Genomic DNA, 19,621 nt, shown 5'->3' on the forward strand with positions numbered 1-19,621 from the left:
CACAAAGACTCATATGTCAGTAAAGTAGCAATTAATTACGGAAAGATTGATTTTAAAAAAAGGAAGAATTTCTCCATAGGAGCAAACGGAAAATAAAAATTTTGAAATATGAAGTTGTTCAAAACTTGCAGTTTCCTTTTAATGGTAAATTCTCAACTGAAATAATATTTTATGCCTTCATTTATATTCTTCAAATTATTATTGCTGCATTCTATCGAACTGCGAATGCAGCACATTGTTAATTGGGGCACAGTAACCAAAGGGGTAATAACACTATATACCTGAGTCTTGTAAAATTCACTCCTTCCAACATCTCGTCCAGCTGATATGGAAGATACCAAAGTCCCAAAAGACTGGGCTGGGTTCACAATGTGTGTGTGGTGATGCTGAACCTTTGTGGCCATGATCATCTGCATTGATCAAATCGATACAGTTAAAGTAGCCAAACTTATATAAAAAGGTGTGCGGATAATTCTTTAAAACTTGATTTAAAACCCAAAAAAAAGGACAATTAAAATAATAAAAACGGGAGTTTTTTTTTAAAAAAAAAAGAAAAGCGTTAAAATAGAAAGGCTGAAGGATATGGCCATGCTACAAAACTACTTTACCAAATTAATCGGGGGGGGGGGGGGGGGGGGGGGAGAGAGGGATAAAACCAACAACTAAAGACCGAGGAGTTTGATATCATCAGTGGGTAAAACTGGAAAAGGAAAATAAACTGACACTGGGGAAAGTGCAGGATCACAGATTCAAGTCAGTGAAAGGCCCATCAGGTTTGATGAAGCGCCCAAAGCTCGCCCGGGTTTAGCGGCGCCTCCCTTACCCCGATGATGTGAACAATCCTCGCTCAGGCCCGCCACTCCACTCCACGCCACTCCACTCCACTCCAGGCCAGGCCAGGCCAGGCCAGGCCAGGCGGCGTCACAGGCCCGAAGCGCCGGCTGTTGCCAGGCACCCGGTTGCTAGACACCAGAATCTTGAGGATAGCGTCACCCGGGTGCAGGAGCTGCTTGGGGCTCGTGACCAAATCTGCGCCTGCGCCGGCGCCGGCGCCGCCTCTTCGCCCGAGTCGCGCAGAACGACCACCCCCTCCTAACCCTCGCCCATGCGCGGGGCCCCGAAACGCCAGTCCGGAATAGCGCGTGCGCGGAGCCCGAAGCGCCACCCCCCCCCCCACCCCACCACCACCACCACCACCACCACCACCGCCGCCAGTGGCGCATGCGCGGGGCCCGAAGCTCCAGTCCGGAATGGCGCATGCGCGGGGCCCGAAGCTCCGGTACGGAGTGGCACATGCGCCGATACCGAAGCGGCAGTCCGGAGTCGCGCATGTGCGGATCCCGGAGCGCCAGACCGGCGCTGCGCATGCGCATGCGCGGCCCCACCCCTTCAGCGGAAGAATCAGCCTAGTCAACGTTGAGGCTTTTGCTCGTCTCCTTTTCCATAAAAAGGGAGCGGCGGCTCCGCGCGGGACTGTGAAAATGATTTGGGTGGAAGTGTCTGGGTATGAGGAGTTCATGAAGGCGGTGAATTCCAACAAGGACAAGACGATCTTTGCGTATTTCACCGGCACGAAAGATGCCCAGGGAATGAGCTGGTGCCCAGACTGTGCGACAGGTGAGAGATTCTGGCCAGGGGGCGGGGCCGGGGTTGAGGGGCGGGGCTGGGGGCAGAGGGGCGGGGCTGGATGGGGCAAGGGGGCGGGGCCAGGGGGCGGGACCTGCTCTGCTCATTTGTTTCATTCACGGGATGTGGGCTTCGCTGGCTGGGCCAGCATTTACTGCCCATCCCTAGTTGCCCTTGAGAAGGCGGTGGTGAACTGCCCCCTTGAGCCGCTGCAGTCCATGTGGTGTAGGTACACCCACTGTGCTGTTAGGGAGGGGGTTCCAGGATTTTGACCCAGCGACAGTGAAGGAACGATGATATATTTCCAAGTCAGGACGGTGAGTGGCTTGGAGGAGAACTTCCAGGAGGTGGTGTTCCCATCTATCTGCTGCCCTTGTCCTTCTAGATGGTAGTAGGTTTGGAAGGTGCTGCTGAAGGAGCCTTGTTGAGTTCCTGCAGTGTATCTTGTAGATGGTACACACTGCTGCTACTGTGCGTCGGTGGTGGAGGGAGTTAATATTTCTGGATGTGGTGCCGATCAAGGGGGCTGCTTTGCCCTGGACAGTGTCAAGCTTCTTGAGTGTTGTGCAACCTGCACTCATCCAGGCAAGTGGGGCGTATTCCATCACACCCTTGTGCCTTGTAGATAGTGGACAGGCTTTGAGGAGTCAGAAGGTGAGTCACTTGTCACAGGATTCCTAGCCTGTGACCTGCTGTTGTAGCCACAGTTCAGTTTCTGGTTAATGGTAACCCCCAGAATGTTGATAGTGGGGTATTCAGTGATGATAATGCAATTGAACATCAAGGAGAGATGGTTAGGTTCTTTCTTGTTGGAGATGGTCATCACCTGGTACTTGTGTGGTGCACATGTTACTTGCCACTTGTCAGCCCAAACCTGGATATTGTCCAGGTCTTGCTGCATTTGGACATGGAGTGTTTTAGTATCTGAGGAGTTATGAATGGTGCTGAACATTGTGCAATCATCAGCGAACATCCCCACTTCTAACCTTTATGATGGAAGGAAGGTCATTGATGAAGCAGCTGAAGATGGTTGGCACTAACCTGAGGGACTCCTACAGTGATGTCTTGGAGCTGAGATGACTGACCTCCAACAGCCACAACCATCTTTCTTTGCTAGCTATGACTGTAACCAGTGGAGTGTGGCCCCCCACAATTCTCATTGACTGCAGTTTTGCTAGGAATCCTTGATGCAACACTCAATCAAATGCTGCCTCATTGGCAAGAGTAGTCACTCTCACTTCACCTCTGCAATTCAGTTCTTTTGTCCATATTTGAACCAAGGCTGTAATGAGGTCAGGAGCTGAATGACCCCGTTGGAAACCAAACTGAGTGTCAGTGAGCAGGTTATTGCTATGCAAGTGAGGCTTGATGACGCCATCCATAACTTTACTGATCATCGAGAGTAGACTGATGGGGTGGTAATTGATCGGGTTCGATTTGTCCTGCTTTTTGTGTACAGAACATATCTGGGAAATTTTCTGCATTGCCAGGTAGATGCCAGTGTTGTAGCTGTACTGGAGCATCTTGGCTAGGGGGCATGGCAAGTTCTGGAGCATGAGTCTTCAGTACCGTTGTGGGAGTATTGTCCGGGCCCACAGCCTTTGCAGCATCCAATGCCCTCAGCTGTTTCTTGATATCATATGGAGTGAATCGAATTGGCTGAAGACTGGCATCTGTGATGCTGGGGACCTCCAAAGGAGGCCAACAAAGATCATCCACTGGACACTTCTGGCTGAAGATGGCTGCAAATGCTTCAGCCTTGTCTTTGCACTGATGCTGGGCTCCCCCATCATTGAGGATGTGGATATTTATGGAGCCTCCTCTCCAGTGAGTTGTTTAATTGTCCACCAGCATTCGTGACTGGATGTGGCAGGACTGCAGAGCTTAGACCTATCTGTTGGTTGTGGACTCACCTTAGCTCTGTCCCTCCCTTACTGCTTATGCTGTTTGGCACATAAGCAGTCCTGTGTTGTAGCTTGTGTTGACATCTCATTTTTAGGTATGCTTGGTGCTGCTCCTGGCATGGCCTCCCGCACTCTTCTTTGAACCAGAGTTGATCCCCTGGCTTGATGGTAATGGTAGAGTGTGGGATATGCTGGGTGATGAGGTTACAGATTGTGGTTGAGCACAATTCTGCTGTTGCTGATGGCCCACAGCGCCTCATGGATGCCCAGTCTCGAGTTGTTAGATCTGTTCAAAATCTATCCCATTTAGCACAGTGCTAGTGCCACATAATACAATGGAGGGGATCCTTAATGTGAAAGCGGGACTTTGTCTCCATAAGGAGTGTGCCGTGGTCACTTCTACCATTACTGACATGGACAGAAGCCTCTGCAGCAGGCAGATTGGTGAGAATGAGGTCAAGTATGTTTTCCCTCTTGTTGGTTCCCTCACCTGCTGCAGACCCTGTCTAGCAGCTATGTCCTTCAGGACTCACCCAGCTTAGTCTGTGGTGATGCTACTGAGCCACTTTTGGTGATGGACGTTGAAATACATTCAGTGCTTCCTTGAAATGGTGTTCAACATGGAGGAGCACTGACTCATCAGCTGAGGTGGGGTTGTGGGTGTGGTAGATGGTAATCAGCAGGAGGTTTCCATGCTAATTTCCATGTTTGATCCACTGCCATGAGACTTCATGGGGTCCGGAGTCGTCATTGAGGACTCCCAGGTCAATTGCCTCTGCTGGGTGTGTCAGGTCCCACCAGGGATGGCGATGGAGGAACTGGGGCATTTTCTGTAAGGTATGATTCCATGAGTATGACTATGTCATAGTTTGGACTAGTCTGTGCGCTAGCTCTCCCAATTTAGGCACAAGCCCCCAGATGTTTGTAAAGAGGGCTTTGCAGGGTTGACAGGACTGAGTTTGCCATTGTCGTTTCCAGTACCTAGGTCGACGCTGGGTGGTCTGTCTGCTTTTATTCCTTATTGACTTGTTTTTCCTGGTTGGATACAACTGATGGCTTGCTAGGCCATTTTAGAGGGCTTTGCTTGTCCATATCTGAAGTCATATATAGGCCAGACCAGAAAAACAGACTAAAGGACATTAATGAACCAGATGGGTTTTTCCAACAATCAACAATGATTTCATGGTCATCATTAGACATTTCAATTCAAATTCCACCATCTGCCATGGTGGAATTCAAACCCGGGTCACCAGAGCAGTACCCTGGGTCTCTGGATTGCTAAACAATACCACGATGTCACTGCCTACCCTAGGAAGAGCTGGGAGCTGGATCAAAGGGCTTGGAAATGGGGCAAGTAACAGGCTGTATCCCTCCAGATTCAGTTTAGAAAATATATTTGTTTTAAATTGATGTCACTGCGGTAAGCCAGTTCATCGTTGAAGATGACTTTAGAAAAATATATACTTACAGGCTGTCCTGTTGTCAACACACAAGTGAAGAATTGTCACTTGGAGGATGCCCTAAAGGATGGGCTAACACTCTTGTAACTAAATTCCAACGCAACTTCATAAAGTAAAAAAACTTGATGCTTGATTGGCACCCCATCCACAAACATTCACCCCCTCCATTACCACCACACAGTAGCAGCAGTGTGTGTACCATTTATAAGATGCACTGCAGGAATTCACCAAGGCTCCTTAGAAAGCACCTTCCAAACCCACGACCACGACCATCTAGAAGGACAAGGGCAGCATATAGATGGGAACGCTACTATCTGGAAGTTCTCCAAGTCATTCACTGTCTTGACTTGGAAATATATTGCTGTTCCTTCACTGCTGGGTCAAAATCCTGGAACTCCCTCCCTGAAACACTGTGGGTGTATCTACACCACATAGACTGCAGCAGTTCAAGAAGGCAGCTCACCACCAGCACCTCGAGAGCAATGAAGTATGGGCAATAAACATTGGCCTAGCCAGTGAAGCCAATATCCAGTGAATGAATTTTTTTTTTAAAAAGTTGATAGTGGCATGTGGATGATAGTGGGACTTCTGAATGAAAAACACAAGCCTCATTTGTGAAGTAAAAGACGGACAATCTTCAAGCTATTGCTGCAGAATATAACCAACTAAAAGAGCAAAAAGTCCAATAAGTTGACTGAAGGAAGGTCAACAAGGTATTTGATATAATTGTACAAATTTTTAACAGGTATCGAACCCACACCAGTGAAATTACATTTCTTAATGGTTATAAACTTTGAAAGTTAAAGTGAAAAAACACTGCATTCAGCAAACGTTTCAAATTTGGTTTCATTCTCCTATCCAGTTGTCAGTGTATTTTTGTGTTCTAGTTCTTGGTCAGTATTCTCCTCATAGGCATATTGGGGTTCATTTTAATTGATCTCAATGAGAATGAAATCGCCAAAGTGTTTGAGATCCAGAAATTTTCTTCTTGATCCTCCAGCTGAACCAATAGTCCGTGAAGAACTGAGTAAGCTGCCCGAAGACTCTGTCTTCATCTACTGTCAAACTGGTGACAGGCCACAGTAAGTTATTTATGTTTGAAAGTTTTTTAAAGTATTTGTTCTCCAATAGAAGCATTCGCTCACCTTGTACCCAATTATGTAATACTTAAGAGCATACATTATCTCTGTAAGATAAGTTATTCTGGAATAATAATGGAATAACTTAATTCCACTTGGTCTTGTATTATGATGTATTATGATAAGGATTACATCAACATGAATAAATAAGATGTAAAGTTTGGCCTCCTGGTCCAAGTACTCTATTTAATTCAAATTGTTAAATTATCTGTGGATTTGTTCAGTTCTATGAAGGGTAAAGGCATGATTATCCAATCGGACAGTGACAATTATTTAGTATCTTTGAAATTAATGGTAAAATCCTGTTGCAGAATGACAATTGAAAACTGGAGTAACAATGATTTTTCTTTATAAAACACTTTTTAGAATCAGGTTATCTTTGATAAAGGAGTTGCTAAAATACTGGAAGACAAACTTTAAAAATAAATGGATCATTCTGAACCTGGTGTGATATAGTGGCGGGGACCTTTTTGTTTGTAATTTTGACACTGGCCTAAGGTGAATATTAAATTCTGTTGATAGCATAAGTGTATCTAAACTAGAGCTTTACTGCACAAAAACTATTGCTCAGCAACTGTCAGATGAAAAATAGTTTCGGACAGCCAAGTAATTCCACTGCACAGTCTGAACAAAATTAATATTGTAATTAACTGGTCAAATCACTTCAGCGATCATGAATGGCCAGTTAAGAATGCGGTAGTAAGTGCAACTTTGACGCCTGTCAATGTTGAAACTAACATGACTGTTTTATATTTGCACATTATCTCTGATCAGCTGGAAGAATCTTGAAAATGACTTTCGAGTAAAACTGAAAGTGAATGCTGTACCAACTCTCATGAAATATGGCACAGTGAGTAGAGTCCAGCCTTCAAGGCCATTCCTTTTCCTCCATAGCTTGCATATTAATTGGCCTGACAACGTGAATTTCTAAGGTGCAGCTGGAAACTATGAAAACTGATTGGAGAAAAATCCTTTAAATCTTTATTGATCTTTTAAATCTATGTAGATGTTAAATGTGATCTTTATTGCATTCTCTGGATTAGTTGATCTTGTTTTTGCGTGTGGAGTGAACTCTCTCTTCCATTTCAGTTCAGATCTTTTTGACAGGTGTTTTCATGTTTTAATGTTTGAATTTTCATTTTGGAAACTTTGAAATTGGGGAATGAAATTGATGTTCTCTCAATTGTGTAAGGGCAAAGACTGCACATTATCACAAAGGCTGGAACAGGAAATTAAAATGTAAAAAAAAATTAAGACTTTTAGAACATGGAATACTTTGCAACACTCAGCAATTTTAGTTGGTATGTTACCATCACTTAAAGAATCTGGATGAGTAATTGAAAAGGAGCAATATGAAAGGATATAAGGCAGGCAAATATGATATCAGTAGCTAGTTCCAGTTAGGAAGTGAGCACCAGCACTGGGCTGTGCTGTACTTTTGAGCCTGTAATTACTTGAACCTTTAACCATAAAAAGCAATCATTTTTATTTATGTTAACTGTTCAAAATAATTAAGTATAATGTTTGTTTTTAAAATATGACCTTGTATAACTGGGGGAAAAATTGAAATTCCTTCTTAGTGTTATCACGAAGGTTGGTGTCAGTACAAAACTGAGACATTTCACTTTCCAATTTATTCTTGTGTTTCAGCCCCAAAAGCTGGTAGAAGAGGAGCTATTTAAGCCTGAGCTTGTGCAAATGCTGTTCACGGAAAACTGAAACTTCCTTTTTATTTGTTACACTATCTTCAATGCCCATGTCCATAGAACATGCCTAGCTTTATATTTGAGATTGTTTTCCACTAAAGCAAGGATACAAAGTCAAACTGAATGACATTCCTTTCTAATTTGACTTTAAATCTTTTGTAATCATAAAAATGTGATTGGCAGCCCTTCCCAGGCTTGAGGGTGTTTTCAGGCAGTCGTGGCATTGATTTATGCTTAAAATTGTTCTTGGATCCTTGAGTATAATTCATGGGAGGAAAAGTAAAAATGTAATTCTATTTAAATTTGCAGTATGCCATCCTGGGAATGAATTAGGTACTTGATTTTCCTGATAATGTCTTACAATTTCTTAGCCCGCAGTATATTTTAATATTTGGATAATTACTGTTTGGAAACGTGTCTTTTTCCATCTTGAATAATTTTCAGAATGGAATTGTGTCAACTAATAAAAATGTAGATCTGAAATAAAGAATTACTTTGAATTGTATTTTTGAAGAATGCATTTATTTTTTTTCAAAGGCTCTCAATGAAGATTCTCTGGTATCAGAACGATTCCATATTTTTGCCAAAATGCCTCATTCTAAACAATACAACCCTGGTTCCCAAAAACAAAACTTTTACATCTTTTCTGGATTCTACCCTTAAAATAGATGTGTTGAGGGTTAATTATTAATTTACTTGCAATAATCTCTTTACTGGATTTAACAGCCTTGCAGCAAGCTACTAAATTCAATGTGGCAGAAAAAAGATATTTTATTGACATATAAAATTTAAGGGTTTAGATAAAGAAACTGTTTCCAGTGGTTTACGGATGGATAACAGGACACAGATTTATGATAAAAGCTAAAAGCAAAATACTGCAGATGCTGGAAATCTGAAATAAAAACAAAGTGCTGGAAAAGCTCAGTGAGTCCGGCAGCATCTGTGGAGAGAGAAATAGAGTTAACATTTCAAGCCCGTATGACTCCTCTTCAGATTTATGGTAATTGGTGAAAGGTACAGATATCATGAGGAATAATGTTTTTATGCAGCGAGTGGTTAGGGTTTGCAATACGTTGTCTGATGGGGTAGTGGAACCAGATTCATTAGCCCCTTTCAAAAAGGTAATTGGATAACAACTTGAAGAAAAAACTTAGAGAGGGTGCCAGCTGGATTGAAAGACAAATGGCTGCCTTGTGCTGTACTGTTCTATGATCAGCTCAGTCCAAATCTTTATCGTTGAAACCTAATATTTATTTACAATTAAATAGTTTTCTACTTCATATAGTAATAAGTACATCTTGGTAGGATGCCATGCTATTTTGTTTTCTAGTACGCAAATTGATATTCTTGTCTTCACTTTCTAGTGTTATATTTATAAAACATTATTTCAATCTGTGCTTTGTAGTAGTGCTGATAACAGGTACTGCTGATCCAAATTGCTGGGAAGTGCAGTGCACAGTCATAAGGTCTTAACTATATGACTCCACTCACTGGCACGGGATTTGTCAGATTTTTGGTGTTTCAGGGAATTAAAGGATATGGGGAGCAAGTGGAAAAGTGGAGTTGAAGCCCAGATCAGCCATGATCGTATTGAATGGCGGAACAGGCTCGATGGGTCCTGTGCTCTACGTCTACTCCTGCTCCCATTTCTTAGGTTCTTAAATAACTTGCAAGGTGCTGGTTCAGAAACTATCAGATTTATTGAATTCATATTTCACAACTTGCCATGGTAGGCTTTAAACTAATTTGATACCAAAACTTGCTAGTTTACCGTCCTTGCAAAACCATCCAAATATGAAAACTCGTGCAAACTGTCAAATTACCCAAACTGAAGTCACGCCCTACACCGGGCTCAGGTTATAAAACTGAAAAAAGTATCTCAAAGGTGACCCAGTAATCTGACCTGATAAATCAGCCAAACTGGTGCAGTAACCCAAACAAACAGGCAAATTTATGCCACCAACGTCCCCTCCCAAATATTGAAAAATCACCCACTAATTTGATTTTACAAAATGGCAGATCACCCAAAATTGTCACCACCTTCAGCCCAGTACTGTAACCAAATTGTGCATCATATTTAAACAGAGATCACAGCAAATAGATTAGATCTCATTACGTGCAGGTCTTCCCATTAATTTTTTTACGTAAGGAATGCTAGAAGTTTTTTTTAAATAAAGATTTATTTAAAAATAGCCTTGAAAACCTGAATTCTTTACAAATTATTGCACAAATTATTTTTAAATGTCAATTCCGGTTAATATTTATGAAATTAAACTAAATTCTGTGTACTTAAAGCAGCAAGTAAATCAAGTTAAATATATATTAAAAGAATATATACAGATATATTTTCCCTCAGTTTTATTCTTCGGTTTGTGAACATTCCTCATACAAGTTCACTTCCTTGTGGCCAATGACTTCCCAGGCTTCGGCTGAGGGCTTGGTAGTTGGTGTTTTGACACTGTTACCGCGATAAAGAAATCCAAACCTGTGGGAACAAAAGCATAGAACAATGTGCAGCAGGAAATCAGTTTAAATACAGAAGTCTTAGCCTCCTAATCCTTTAATCCAGATCCAAATGGACATCAGCGTGCAGAAATTAGTATACTTTGTGGCACAGCTAGCTGTGCTCTTAGTGGTAAAGCACCCAGCTCTCCACCAGAAACCCAAACTTCATTCTCAGCCTTTGCCAACTGATAACTGAAGTGCAGGAAATCCACATTGCTAAATTTCTCCTTGACCAGCAAGGGTATAGAGAAAAGACGAGGGTAAAAAAACATCATTAGCTCATCTTAATTATTGAGCATTGCTGACAATAGTAGTAGAGTCTGCACCACCTGTAGAATTGTACACAGTTGAATCTCAAAGTGAGCCTATCAGAGACACAACTGAATGGCAGAGTGTATATTTTTTGAATAAGGTCTCCAGACTGAAAAGACTTCTCAGATGCTGGGTGAAGAGGAAGAGCTTCCAACATGTGCATTAGGCAAATTCTCACTTCAGCCCACCTGTATCTTGCAATTTAAAAAAAAACATTAATTTCATCCAAGACAATAAAAGGTTTACTACCATTTTGTAAAATCAGTTGACTATTACCAGAATGGCCTAGCACTGCAGTTAATTGCTTGCCTCTCAACCAGAGAGTTCCAATTTCATACACGTGACAAGATATGTTTTTGCTGAGCTTTGTTTTCCTCAGGATGTGCTTCCTTAAGAATTTCCTCAGATCTCTGGTGAACACAGCACACGATGCTATTCAGCCATAAGATCCCAGATTCGGAATTACTTGATCTCAGGAAGGTGAAAGTGGCCATTCTACAACTAGACTCAGTATTGGCTAGACCGGGGAGTGGAAACATCTGTCATTTCCCTTGTTCCTGCTCATAAAAATCATAGAATATTACAACAAAGACGACGACCATTCGGCCCATTGTACCTATGTCGGCTCTTTGAAAGACCTATCCAATTAGTTCCACTCCCCTTGCTCATTCCCCGTTTCCCTGCAAATTTCTTCCCTTTATATCTTTTGACCCCTGGTGGAAGATCTACAAGGATGTAAGCCAGACAGCCAGGTTGGACTGTGATTCCCTACAACTGGGTAGTCCTGCACTATGCACACACACAAAGAATGGCAAAAAAGGTTGCTGATGTTCATCCTAGAATCATTGCCTTTAGAAAAGGGGAGTAAGAAAGGGGGATCAATCTCGATGCTCTCTCTCTGCTTTCTGCAAATGAATTTGTGAAATTAATTCACTGCAGTCTCATAGACTGGGCCCATAACGCAAACCACCCGATATTTGTTACATATTGCCACTTTGACATTGATGAGCAATAATAGGTGTTGTCAAAAATAAACACAGCTTTGTACTGGACAGTTTAAAAAAAAATCATAACGCACATTCCATTGCCCAGTTCTTTCACAGAACTCTTAAGCCACAAAAAGCAAAATGCTGCAGATGTTAGAAATTTGAAATCAAAGAAAATGCTACAAATTCTCAGGTCAGGCCACAATTGTGGAGAGACCAAGATAATGATTAATGTTCCAGCTTGATAATCTCCTGGTTATGACTAAAAGGTCATTGACCTTAAATGTCAACCATACCTTGATCTAAAAATCAAGATGCTTTATGAAAAGTTAATAGGATAGCAGGTCTGAGGAGCACACAGTTGATTTGAGAGCATTTTGGTTTCCTTACCTTAAGCTTGAACATTTTATTCCTTCATTCAGGAAGTCACCCAACTGAGAAAAGTTGGAGGTTTCCACAGATGGGCGAGTTCTATGCTTTCTTGACTAGGTCACTTAGTGGTGTGCCAGGCAACTGTGAAATAATTTATTTCCTACCAGCAGGACAAATGCAGAAGGGCCACTGTCCAGCGGAACCCACCTGAATTGCACGTGACAGCTGGTCATGGAGGGACATTGTTGCCTGTCGTGGGAAAGTCTGAGATCCAGACCATCCCACCCTCCCAGCTGGAGGGGGATGTGTGGTAAAGGGTGACCTGTAAAGGTAGGGGTACATAGTGAATGGAAAGTACTAGAAACTATTTTGTTGTAATTACATAGACAAACACCAGAAAAATTATTTTTCATTGAAATTTAAACTCTATGGGGTTTCCTCAACTGAAAGGAATATACAACGGATGATGTTTTGGCCAACAATTATTTGTGTCCACTTGGGAGGGCAAGCATGACCTCAGTTTGCCACCTCATCTTGGGGGTAGTACTTTAGGCAGTGCAGCAGTCCCTTAGTGGTACACTGGAATGTCAGCACAGATTGTGTGTTCAGGACCTTTCAGTGGAACTTGAGCCTGCAATCTTCTTACTTAGAGACGAAGCTGCTACCTACTGAACCATGTCTGGCACACACAGACAGGAGGTAACTTCTGCGAGGCTCTGCTCCCAGCTTAGCGATGCACTGGACAGGACCACAGGTCAGAGGCTGTGGGAGCTAGTGTGTGATTAGGCTTTTACTGTGAGCTGCATTTCCAGAGAGCAAGACTCCTCATCTGGCACAGAGCATCACAGAATCAGCCCCTACAGAACCAAAAACCACCATTGTAACCCTTAGAGTTGTCCACCTAGATTGTCCCATCAGATCTGATTATGAAAGTGAAAGGGTTACCAGTGATTAGGCTCTAGGCTTGGCTATGTTTAGGTTTCAGGTTGGTAAATTCTCTAGATTGGGTAGATACAAAGGAATCATTTCTTCTGGTGGGAGAAATCAAGAACAAGGTTAAATGGCATAGGGTGGGGAGGAGGCTCAAGTGTCTGATCACAACTCACCCTTAAGACAGTTAGTTTGTGGCTACATTAATCCTATTGCAGTGATGGAAAGGACTTTTATTTAATTAGAAACGTGAAAAAGATCAGATCAGGAATGGAGAATCTTATCAAAAGCAATGTGTGATCTGATCATAATGTATGAAAGGTGTAAGATCAGACTTCTGAGAAACCAACACTAAACAAACGCCATATTTCTGGATAAAAGAAGCAAAACGGCAACCTGTTCATAGAACTGGCAAATGTGCAGTGGTATAGCTAGAGAAATTTCTGTAGGATGAACCGCAGTGTTATGGTGTCAAGTTTATTCACAGGGCTCTTTCGGCCATGATGTATAACCAGTTCCATTGGTCCCATTTGTGCATTAGCTATTTAGCAGGGAGCTTTCTGTTATTAATCCAGTGCAAATGTATTTAACCGAGGTACTGAAGTAAAATCAAGCTGATGAGAATGTAACCATTCGCCTATTTTATAAAGCAAGTGACTGGCATTAAAGAACTAAAACCAGTTCTAAAACATGCAAAACAATAAACCTAGAAATAACTGTGTTAATGCACTTAAAGGATAAGAACGACTTAAGATTTTTAACCATCATGAACTATGCTCAATAACCTAATTTTACTGTTTCCTGAGCATATGAAAACTTGGGCTTTAATTGTCTAATGAAATAGCAGATTCGGCAGTAACTAGCACTTGTTACCTAAAATAAATATGGGCCATTTAAACCCCTGAAATAGCACAAGAAAGCCCCAGGGCTTTTATTTACTCAACAACTTTCTCAGCAGTGGAGGTGCTGGATGGAAACAAGAAGAGAGGGCAGGATCCATGAGGTGAATGATCTGGTCCCTCCTCATAGAAAAAAAGTAATGGGAAGAGATAGAAGATTTTGAAGAATATTGAGATTAAAAGGGCTCAACCCAAAGAAAACGGCGAAGGTAAGGCAATAATGCCACTTTGAATGACAACCTGCCACAAATAGACATGCAAGAAAGTCATCACTGCAAAGATGTCAATCCCACCATGTTGATGGGTGCATGAAGCAGCAACAGGACGTTACACAGTGCTATAACTGCAGGAAGGAAGCAATGCCAGCAGCTTTGCAATAGACAGATAATGAAGTGGTATCATTATAATTAGGATGTACATGTGACAACCTATGTGCAAAGCAAATGTTTAAAAATGGCTTCACATAAGGAACAGGGTGGAATAAACTACTGTTACAACTATTTCTCTGCTTGCAAATTAACCTGGTGTAGGAATAGGCTGAAGTCATAGCCCAGAGAAAGAAAAGAAATTGCACCATTAGGTCAGACAAGCATCAAAGGGATTGGGGATGGCAAAACCAGAGGCTTCCAATCTCTACCATAATGTTCAGATGCTGTCATGTTGCCTGACAGACAAAAACAGTTTCAGAGAGAGGCTCAATAGTAGTGAGTGATGTAGGTGAAGATGAAGGTGGCATTTTGACATCTTTGTCACTTGCTTTATTTGGATTGGAAGAACAAAGTCAAGCCACAGCCAATATCCTTGAGCAATCCTAGACCTAAAAGCTTTTTCCTTGCATTTTTCACCTCAAGGATCAAAACAGTATGGACATTAAGCTGCACACCTCACAGCCAGAGTATGTGTAAAACGGAGAATGTCACAGGCTCCAAGTGAGCAGCAACAAGGCCAGACAAGCATGGTGATTACTTCTGGAAAAAAAAATGGGTTATTTTATTTGAGAGTCATTCTGTGAGCATCTGCATAGTTTTATCAAAGTGTCAACTAGAAAGATAATTCCTTCTGGAGGAGTGACAAGACCATCTCTGGCTACAAGTTACAGGAAACTTAGTGGGATATCAGAAACAAACTGAGTAACAATAATTGTGGGTTTGAGCCCTGTATGGATTTTATGCCATTCATTTCTGTGCGATTGATTCAAATTGTCATTTTCAGTGATGGTGCACAACAGTGACTTTGCTCCCTTTTGCCCTGTCGTTTCCCCATTTGTCACCCACACCTACATGTGCAAATGCACAGAATGGTTGAACAGGGGAAAACTGAATGTTGTTTTTTACTCATGATATCCCAGGAATCCCACAATAAAAGCAAATATCCACAAGCAGCTATTAATTCTTAAAATAAATCAACAGAACTAATGAAATCCTAACAAGTGCAGTTAATTAAATTGTTTTTCCTCTATTTGGAGAAATGCTTCTTGGTCTGAAAGCGACAATGACACATGGATCCTAATTAGTTACAAGAATAAATCTCTAACATTCATGTATTACTTATATCTTTTAAAAAAGTTATTTTAAGAGTGTATTGCTAGCATCATAGGAGGTTATTACCTCTGAGGTGCAGAGGGATCTGGGCATCCTAGTGCATGAATCGCAAAAGGTTAGCTTGCAGGTACAGCAAGTAATTAGTAAAGCTAACAGAATGTTATCATTTATTGCAAGTAGAATTGAATACAAGATTAGGGAGGTAATGCTTCAGTTATACAGGGCATTGGTGTGACCACACCTGGAGTACTGTCTACAGTATTAGTCTCCTTATTTAAGGAAGGATGTAAATGCATTGGAAGCAGTTCAGAGAAGGGTTACTGGACTAATACCTGGAATGGGCGGGTTGTCTTATGAGGAAAGGCTGGACAAGCTAGGCTTTTATCTGCTGGAGTTTAGAAGAGTAAGAGGCGACTTGATTAAAACATAAGATCCTGAGGGGACTTGACAGGATGAATGTGGAAAGGATATTTCCTCTTGTGAGAGAAAACCAGAACTAGGGGTCACTGTTTAAAAATAAGGTGTCACCCATTTATGACAGGTGAGGAAAAAAATTTTCTCCGAGGGTTGAGTGTCTTTGGAATTCCCTTCTTCGAAAGGCAGAATCTTTGAATATTTTTGTGGCAGAGGTAGGTAGATTCTTGATAAGCAAGGGGGGGTGGTGAAAGCTTATTGGAGGTAGGCAGGAATGTGGGGTTGAGGATAAAATCAGATCAGCTATGACCTTATTGAATGGCGGAGCAGACTGGAGGGGCTGAGTGACCTGCTCCTGCTCCTCGTACATATGTTCGTATGTTAGGGGTCAGACAGGGCTGATGGTGCCACTCAAAAGATACGTACTGTTCACTGTACACTATCACCTGTTCTGTCCTCTGGTTCTTTTCATCAATTAGTTTTCACAGACAGCAGCAGCAATGTTTGAAAATCTATATATTCATATGTTCTACATTAATGTTCAAAAACTCTTCCTCTAGGTTTATATCCATAAAAGAAAAACATTCTCACATTTACCTGGCAGACAGTACTTTGCAAAGCAGTTCCAAAATCCAGATCTGGATTTCATGGGAGACAATACTTTGCAAAGTAGTTCTAAATTCTGGAGCTGCATTTCTGGAAAGTAAACGCATAAAATTATAAACAAGCAACAAAACTCGTTCATGGATTAACAATTAATTTCACATTTCATTTGAATGGCCATTCCCAAAATTAAAATTAGCAATTGCAAAACAACATTCAAAATTTCTCGGATTTTTCACCCGACGTGAACCCTTACACTGGAAGCACTAATTTGCAGAATTTACCCCATGCCTCACATTCTACTAAAGAGCAGATCAGAGACAGAAAGCACACATTTTATTGTGGGGATCCTGAAGCTTTGTACAATTACCTCTTAGTTATCAGGGCCTGAATTTTTCAGTCAGCGGGCAGGCTCGAGGGGGAGGGGTCGCAGAGCTGCCTGCAATCGGCTCCGCGCCATCATTTTATACAGGCAGGCCTAATTAAGACCCATCTGTGTAACACGTGAGCAGTAGCACTCAGCGTTACCTGTGGGGGGGGGGGGGGGGGGGGGGGGGGGGGGGGGGGGGGGGGGGGGGGGGGGGGGGGGGGAGTGAGATTCGGGGCCAGCGCTCTTATGCACATGTGCGTGATAAAGCACTTCAATCTCCTTCAGGCAGCTCCATGCCTCAGGGAGATTGAATCGCTATTGAAATTAATAAATAAAATAATTAATTAAACACATCCCCTTATGTGGCTGTGTCACATGAGATGGGACATGTTTTTATATTTCAGGAAACTTTATTTATTCGATTCATAAAAGCTTTAGGAAACCTCATCCCGCTCGTGGATGGAGGTTTCCTAAAAAATGTAAAGCTGCTTGGCCTTTTTGCCTGCCCGGTGACCAAATGGTTGGACGGGCAGCGTAAACAATGACACTAATTAATTCGTTAATGGCCTTAATAGGCCTATCAGTTATCGGTGGGTGCGCAGCTGACTTCGGCGCGTGCCCACGAAACCAAGCATGGCAATGACATCGGGACGCACGCACGACAACATCGCGTGTCAATTTATGCGCCAGCGTGTCGGGACTGTCCCCGCCGCTGACTGAAAAATTCAGGTCCAGGTTAATGCGGCAAGCGCCAACAGAGGAGACGACAGCAGTTGAAATAGCAACAAGTGTTTTAATCCCCTTATTTTAAGAATATGCCAACTAACCAACAGCATAGCAATGTGTTGGCTTAAGTTGGACATGAGGTAGTGTCACACAAATGAGTGCCCAAAATTCCTTATGTGGCGAATTGCCAATTTCAGTTTTAGCCACTCCACAAAAAAAGCATCAAGCAGAGACGGAGGAGACGGGTGGGGGGGGGGGGGGGGGGGGGGGGGGGGGGGGGGGGGGGGGGGGGGGGGGGGGGGGGGGGGGGGGGGGGGGGGGGGGGGGGGGGGGGGGGGGGCGGGGATTGGGGCGGCGGGGTGGTGCTGTGGTGTCAAAAATCACAGGGCATTCGGCCCAGGGTTATTTATTCACGTCCTGGCTGTTTGCCAAAGTCACCATTGCCAGAAGCCAGACAGCAGCAGCAGGCCTGCGGTCCACCTTCAATAGAAACAAGGCCAAGAATATTGTGAAGTGGTAAGCTTAGAAGTTCCCACACAGAAACTGAGCATCACTACAATCAGAAAACTGAAAAGAACCAACCACAGTGGAATATCCTCTGTTCAGCTTAAAGGCAACATCAGATCCTGAATGAGATTTGAATAAAATGGGTATATCAGAGACAATTCAACAGTAACAGAAGAAAGTAAGTTTATATAGCAGCTTTCACACAGGTTCAATACATCCCAAATCTCTTCACAGCTAATGAGGTATACAGTACTTGAACTGTTGTAATGCCGTGAAACACAGCACCAAATTGCACACAGAGCAAGATCCCATAAACCACAAATCAGACGCAGGATCGGATAATCTGTTTTAATGATGTTGATTGAGGGATAAGCATTGGCCAAGACAAGGCAAATTCTGCTGCTTTTCTTCAAATAGGACAATGGGATCTTTTATATACAACCAAGAGAGTACAGATCTCAATTTAACATTTCATTCAGTGGGGCACTCGTGTTTCAGCCTCAGTTAGGTGTGCAAGTCTCTAGAGTGGGACTTGAACCCACAACCTCTAACCCAAGGATAGTCAAGGCTATAGTGCAAATTTAACCTCAGGTTAAAATGTAACCTGCCCATCTTAACTGTGCCCTATGCTCATAGAAAGGTATTTGACAAGTACTTTTTATTTTCGAGTTAAAAAAAAAGTATCATTTATCAAAAAGGCATTGAGCATTTTGCAAATGGCAACACTGAGCACTAAGCCCTTCAAATGCCTTAACCCAGAGCTTTCCAAACTGTGGATCACAACACCATGAGATTTCGGGGTCATGAGCTCCGGGGGCAGCAATGGCTCCCACGGCGCTCGGACTGGATGCTAACAGCCTCAAGGCTGCTTTAACTCCTTGTGTTTTTATCTCCTGGTGGGTTTGGCCTAACAGACAATTCTTTGAGGTCCGATTGCCGCTGGAAAAAAAGGCCTGTGAAAAGGTAGGTGTTTGTCATTTCAAAAAAAAGTCCTGTAGTTTAAACAATTCCCACCGCCCACCCCCCCCCCCCCCCCATCACCACCACCTCACAGATTCAGGAGAAACCATCCACCATCTCAAACCCTGCTCAGAGGCTAAAACAACCCCCCCCACACCCCCCCCCCCCCCCCCCCCCCCCCCCCCCCCGGGTCACACAAAGTCTGAGACATTCAAATGAGGTCACACCACAAAAAAGTTCGATAAGCATTGCCTTAACCAAAACCCCTTCCTCACTAACAGACTTGCTAGTCATTCAGTACATTGAGATGTGTGTTCTGCAGGATCTCTAGATTTCATGCTCTCCCTTGCTTCAAAGTCTTAAAATCAAAGTGAAATTCATAAAAAATGTAGCAACTTTCTGCACAATTTTGTCAATAGGAAAGTCAGGGTGAGTGTAATAAAAAAGGGAAAACCGGGAAAATCACTGATCAATGGATTGTGGCTGTGTTCCACTCCCCAAAATAAAAGTTGTTCAACTGCAATCTACGTGATCGCCTGATCTCTCAGGAAGTCCAACCACAGGGGCTGAAGTGGACAGGGTTTCACACCTGGTCCATGGAAAGGTGACAGGGCACATATCATGCCTCAGGTTTCCTTGTTGAGATCTTTCTGCAGGTTAG

The 19,621-nt window shown here is 42.8% G+C and overlaps 3 protein-coding genes across 6 annotated transcripts in view; 1 reads left to right on the forward strand and 2 right to left on the reverse strand.

The window, feature by feature from the left end:
• kiaa0753 (KIAA0753 ortholog) overlaps positions 1-1,089 on the reverse strand; it is a 46,870-nt gene extending 45,781 nt beyond the window's left edge. The window contains exons 1-2 of the mRNA XM_041198327.1: positions 824-1,089; positions 282-410 (exon numbers count right to left, since the gene is read on the reverse strand). Coding sequence (XP_041054261.1) covers positions 282-410 — 129 coding nt within the window. The 5' untranslated portion in view covers positions 824-1,089. The remainder of the gene's footprint in view (positions 1-281; positions 411-823) is intronic.
• A 264-nt stretch (positions 1,090-1,353) lies between these two features.
• On the forward strand, positions 1,354-8,340 carry txndc17 (thioredoxin domain containing 17). Its single transcript, XM_041197513.1, has 4 exons — positions 1,354-1,617; positions 5,991-6,072; positions 6,904-6,979; positions 7,780-8,340. The coding sequence occupies exons 1-4, from the start codon at positions 1,482-1,484 to the stop codon at positions 7,846-7,848; spliced, it is 363 nt and encodes a 120-aa protein (XP_041053447.1). The 5' UTR covers positions 1,354-1,481; the 3' UTR covers positions 7,849-8,340.
• Positions 8,341-19,621, reverse strand: part of LOC121283216 (Rab interacting lysosomal protein) — a 50,757-nt gene continuing 39,476 nt past the window's right edge. For 3 of the 4 annotated variants that reach the window (XM_041197512.1, XM_041197508.1, XM_041197511.1), the window contains exons 8-9: positions 12,218-12,332; positions 8,341-10,320 (exon numbers count right to left, since the gene is read on the reverse strand). In XM_041197512.1, the coding sequence (XP_041053446.1) occupies positions 10,297-10,320; positions 12,218-12,332 (139 nt within the window). In that variant the 3' untranslated portion in view covers positions 8,341-10,296. The remainder of the gene's footprint in view (positions 10,321-12,217; positions 12,333-19,621) is intronic. The other variant, XM_041197509.1, reaches the window with a different exon arrangement.

Source organism: Carcharodon carcharias, chromosome 10 (assembly GCF_017639515.1).
Source record: "Carcharodon carcharias isolate sCarCar2 chromosome 10, sCarCar2.pri, whole genome shotgun sequence".
Classification (NCBI taxonomy): Eukaryota; Metazoa; Chordata; class Chondrichthyes; order Lamniformes; family Lamnidae; genus Carcharodon; species Carcharodon carcharias.

Coding starts and splice junctions, on each gene's coding strand:
- txndc17 (XM_041197513.1), top strand. CDS start 1,482: ATGATTTGGGTGGAAGTGTCTGGGTATGAGGAGTTCATGAAGGCGGTG. Junction 6,073..6,903: donor CAAACTGGTGACAGGCCACA/GTAAGTTATTTA, acceptor ATCTCTGATCAG/CTGGAAGAATCTTGAAAATG. Junction 6,980..7,779: donor CTCTCATGAAATATGGCACA/GTGAGTAGAGTC, acceptor CTTGTGTTTCAG/CCCCAAAAGCTGGTAGAAGA.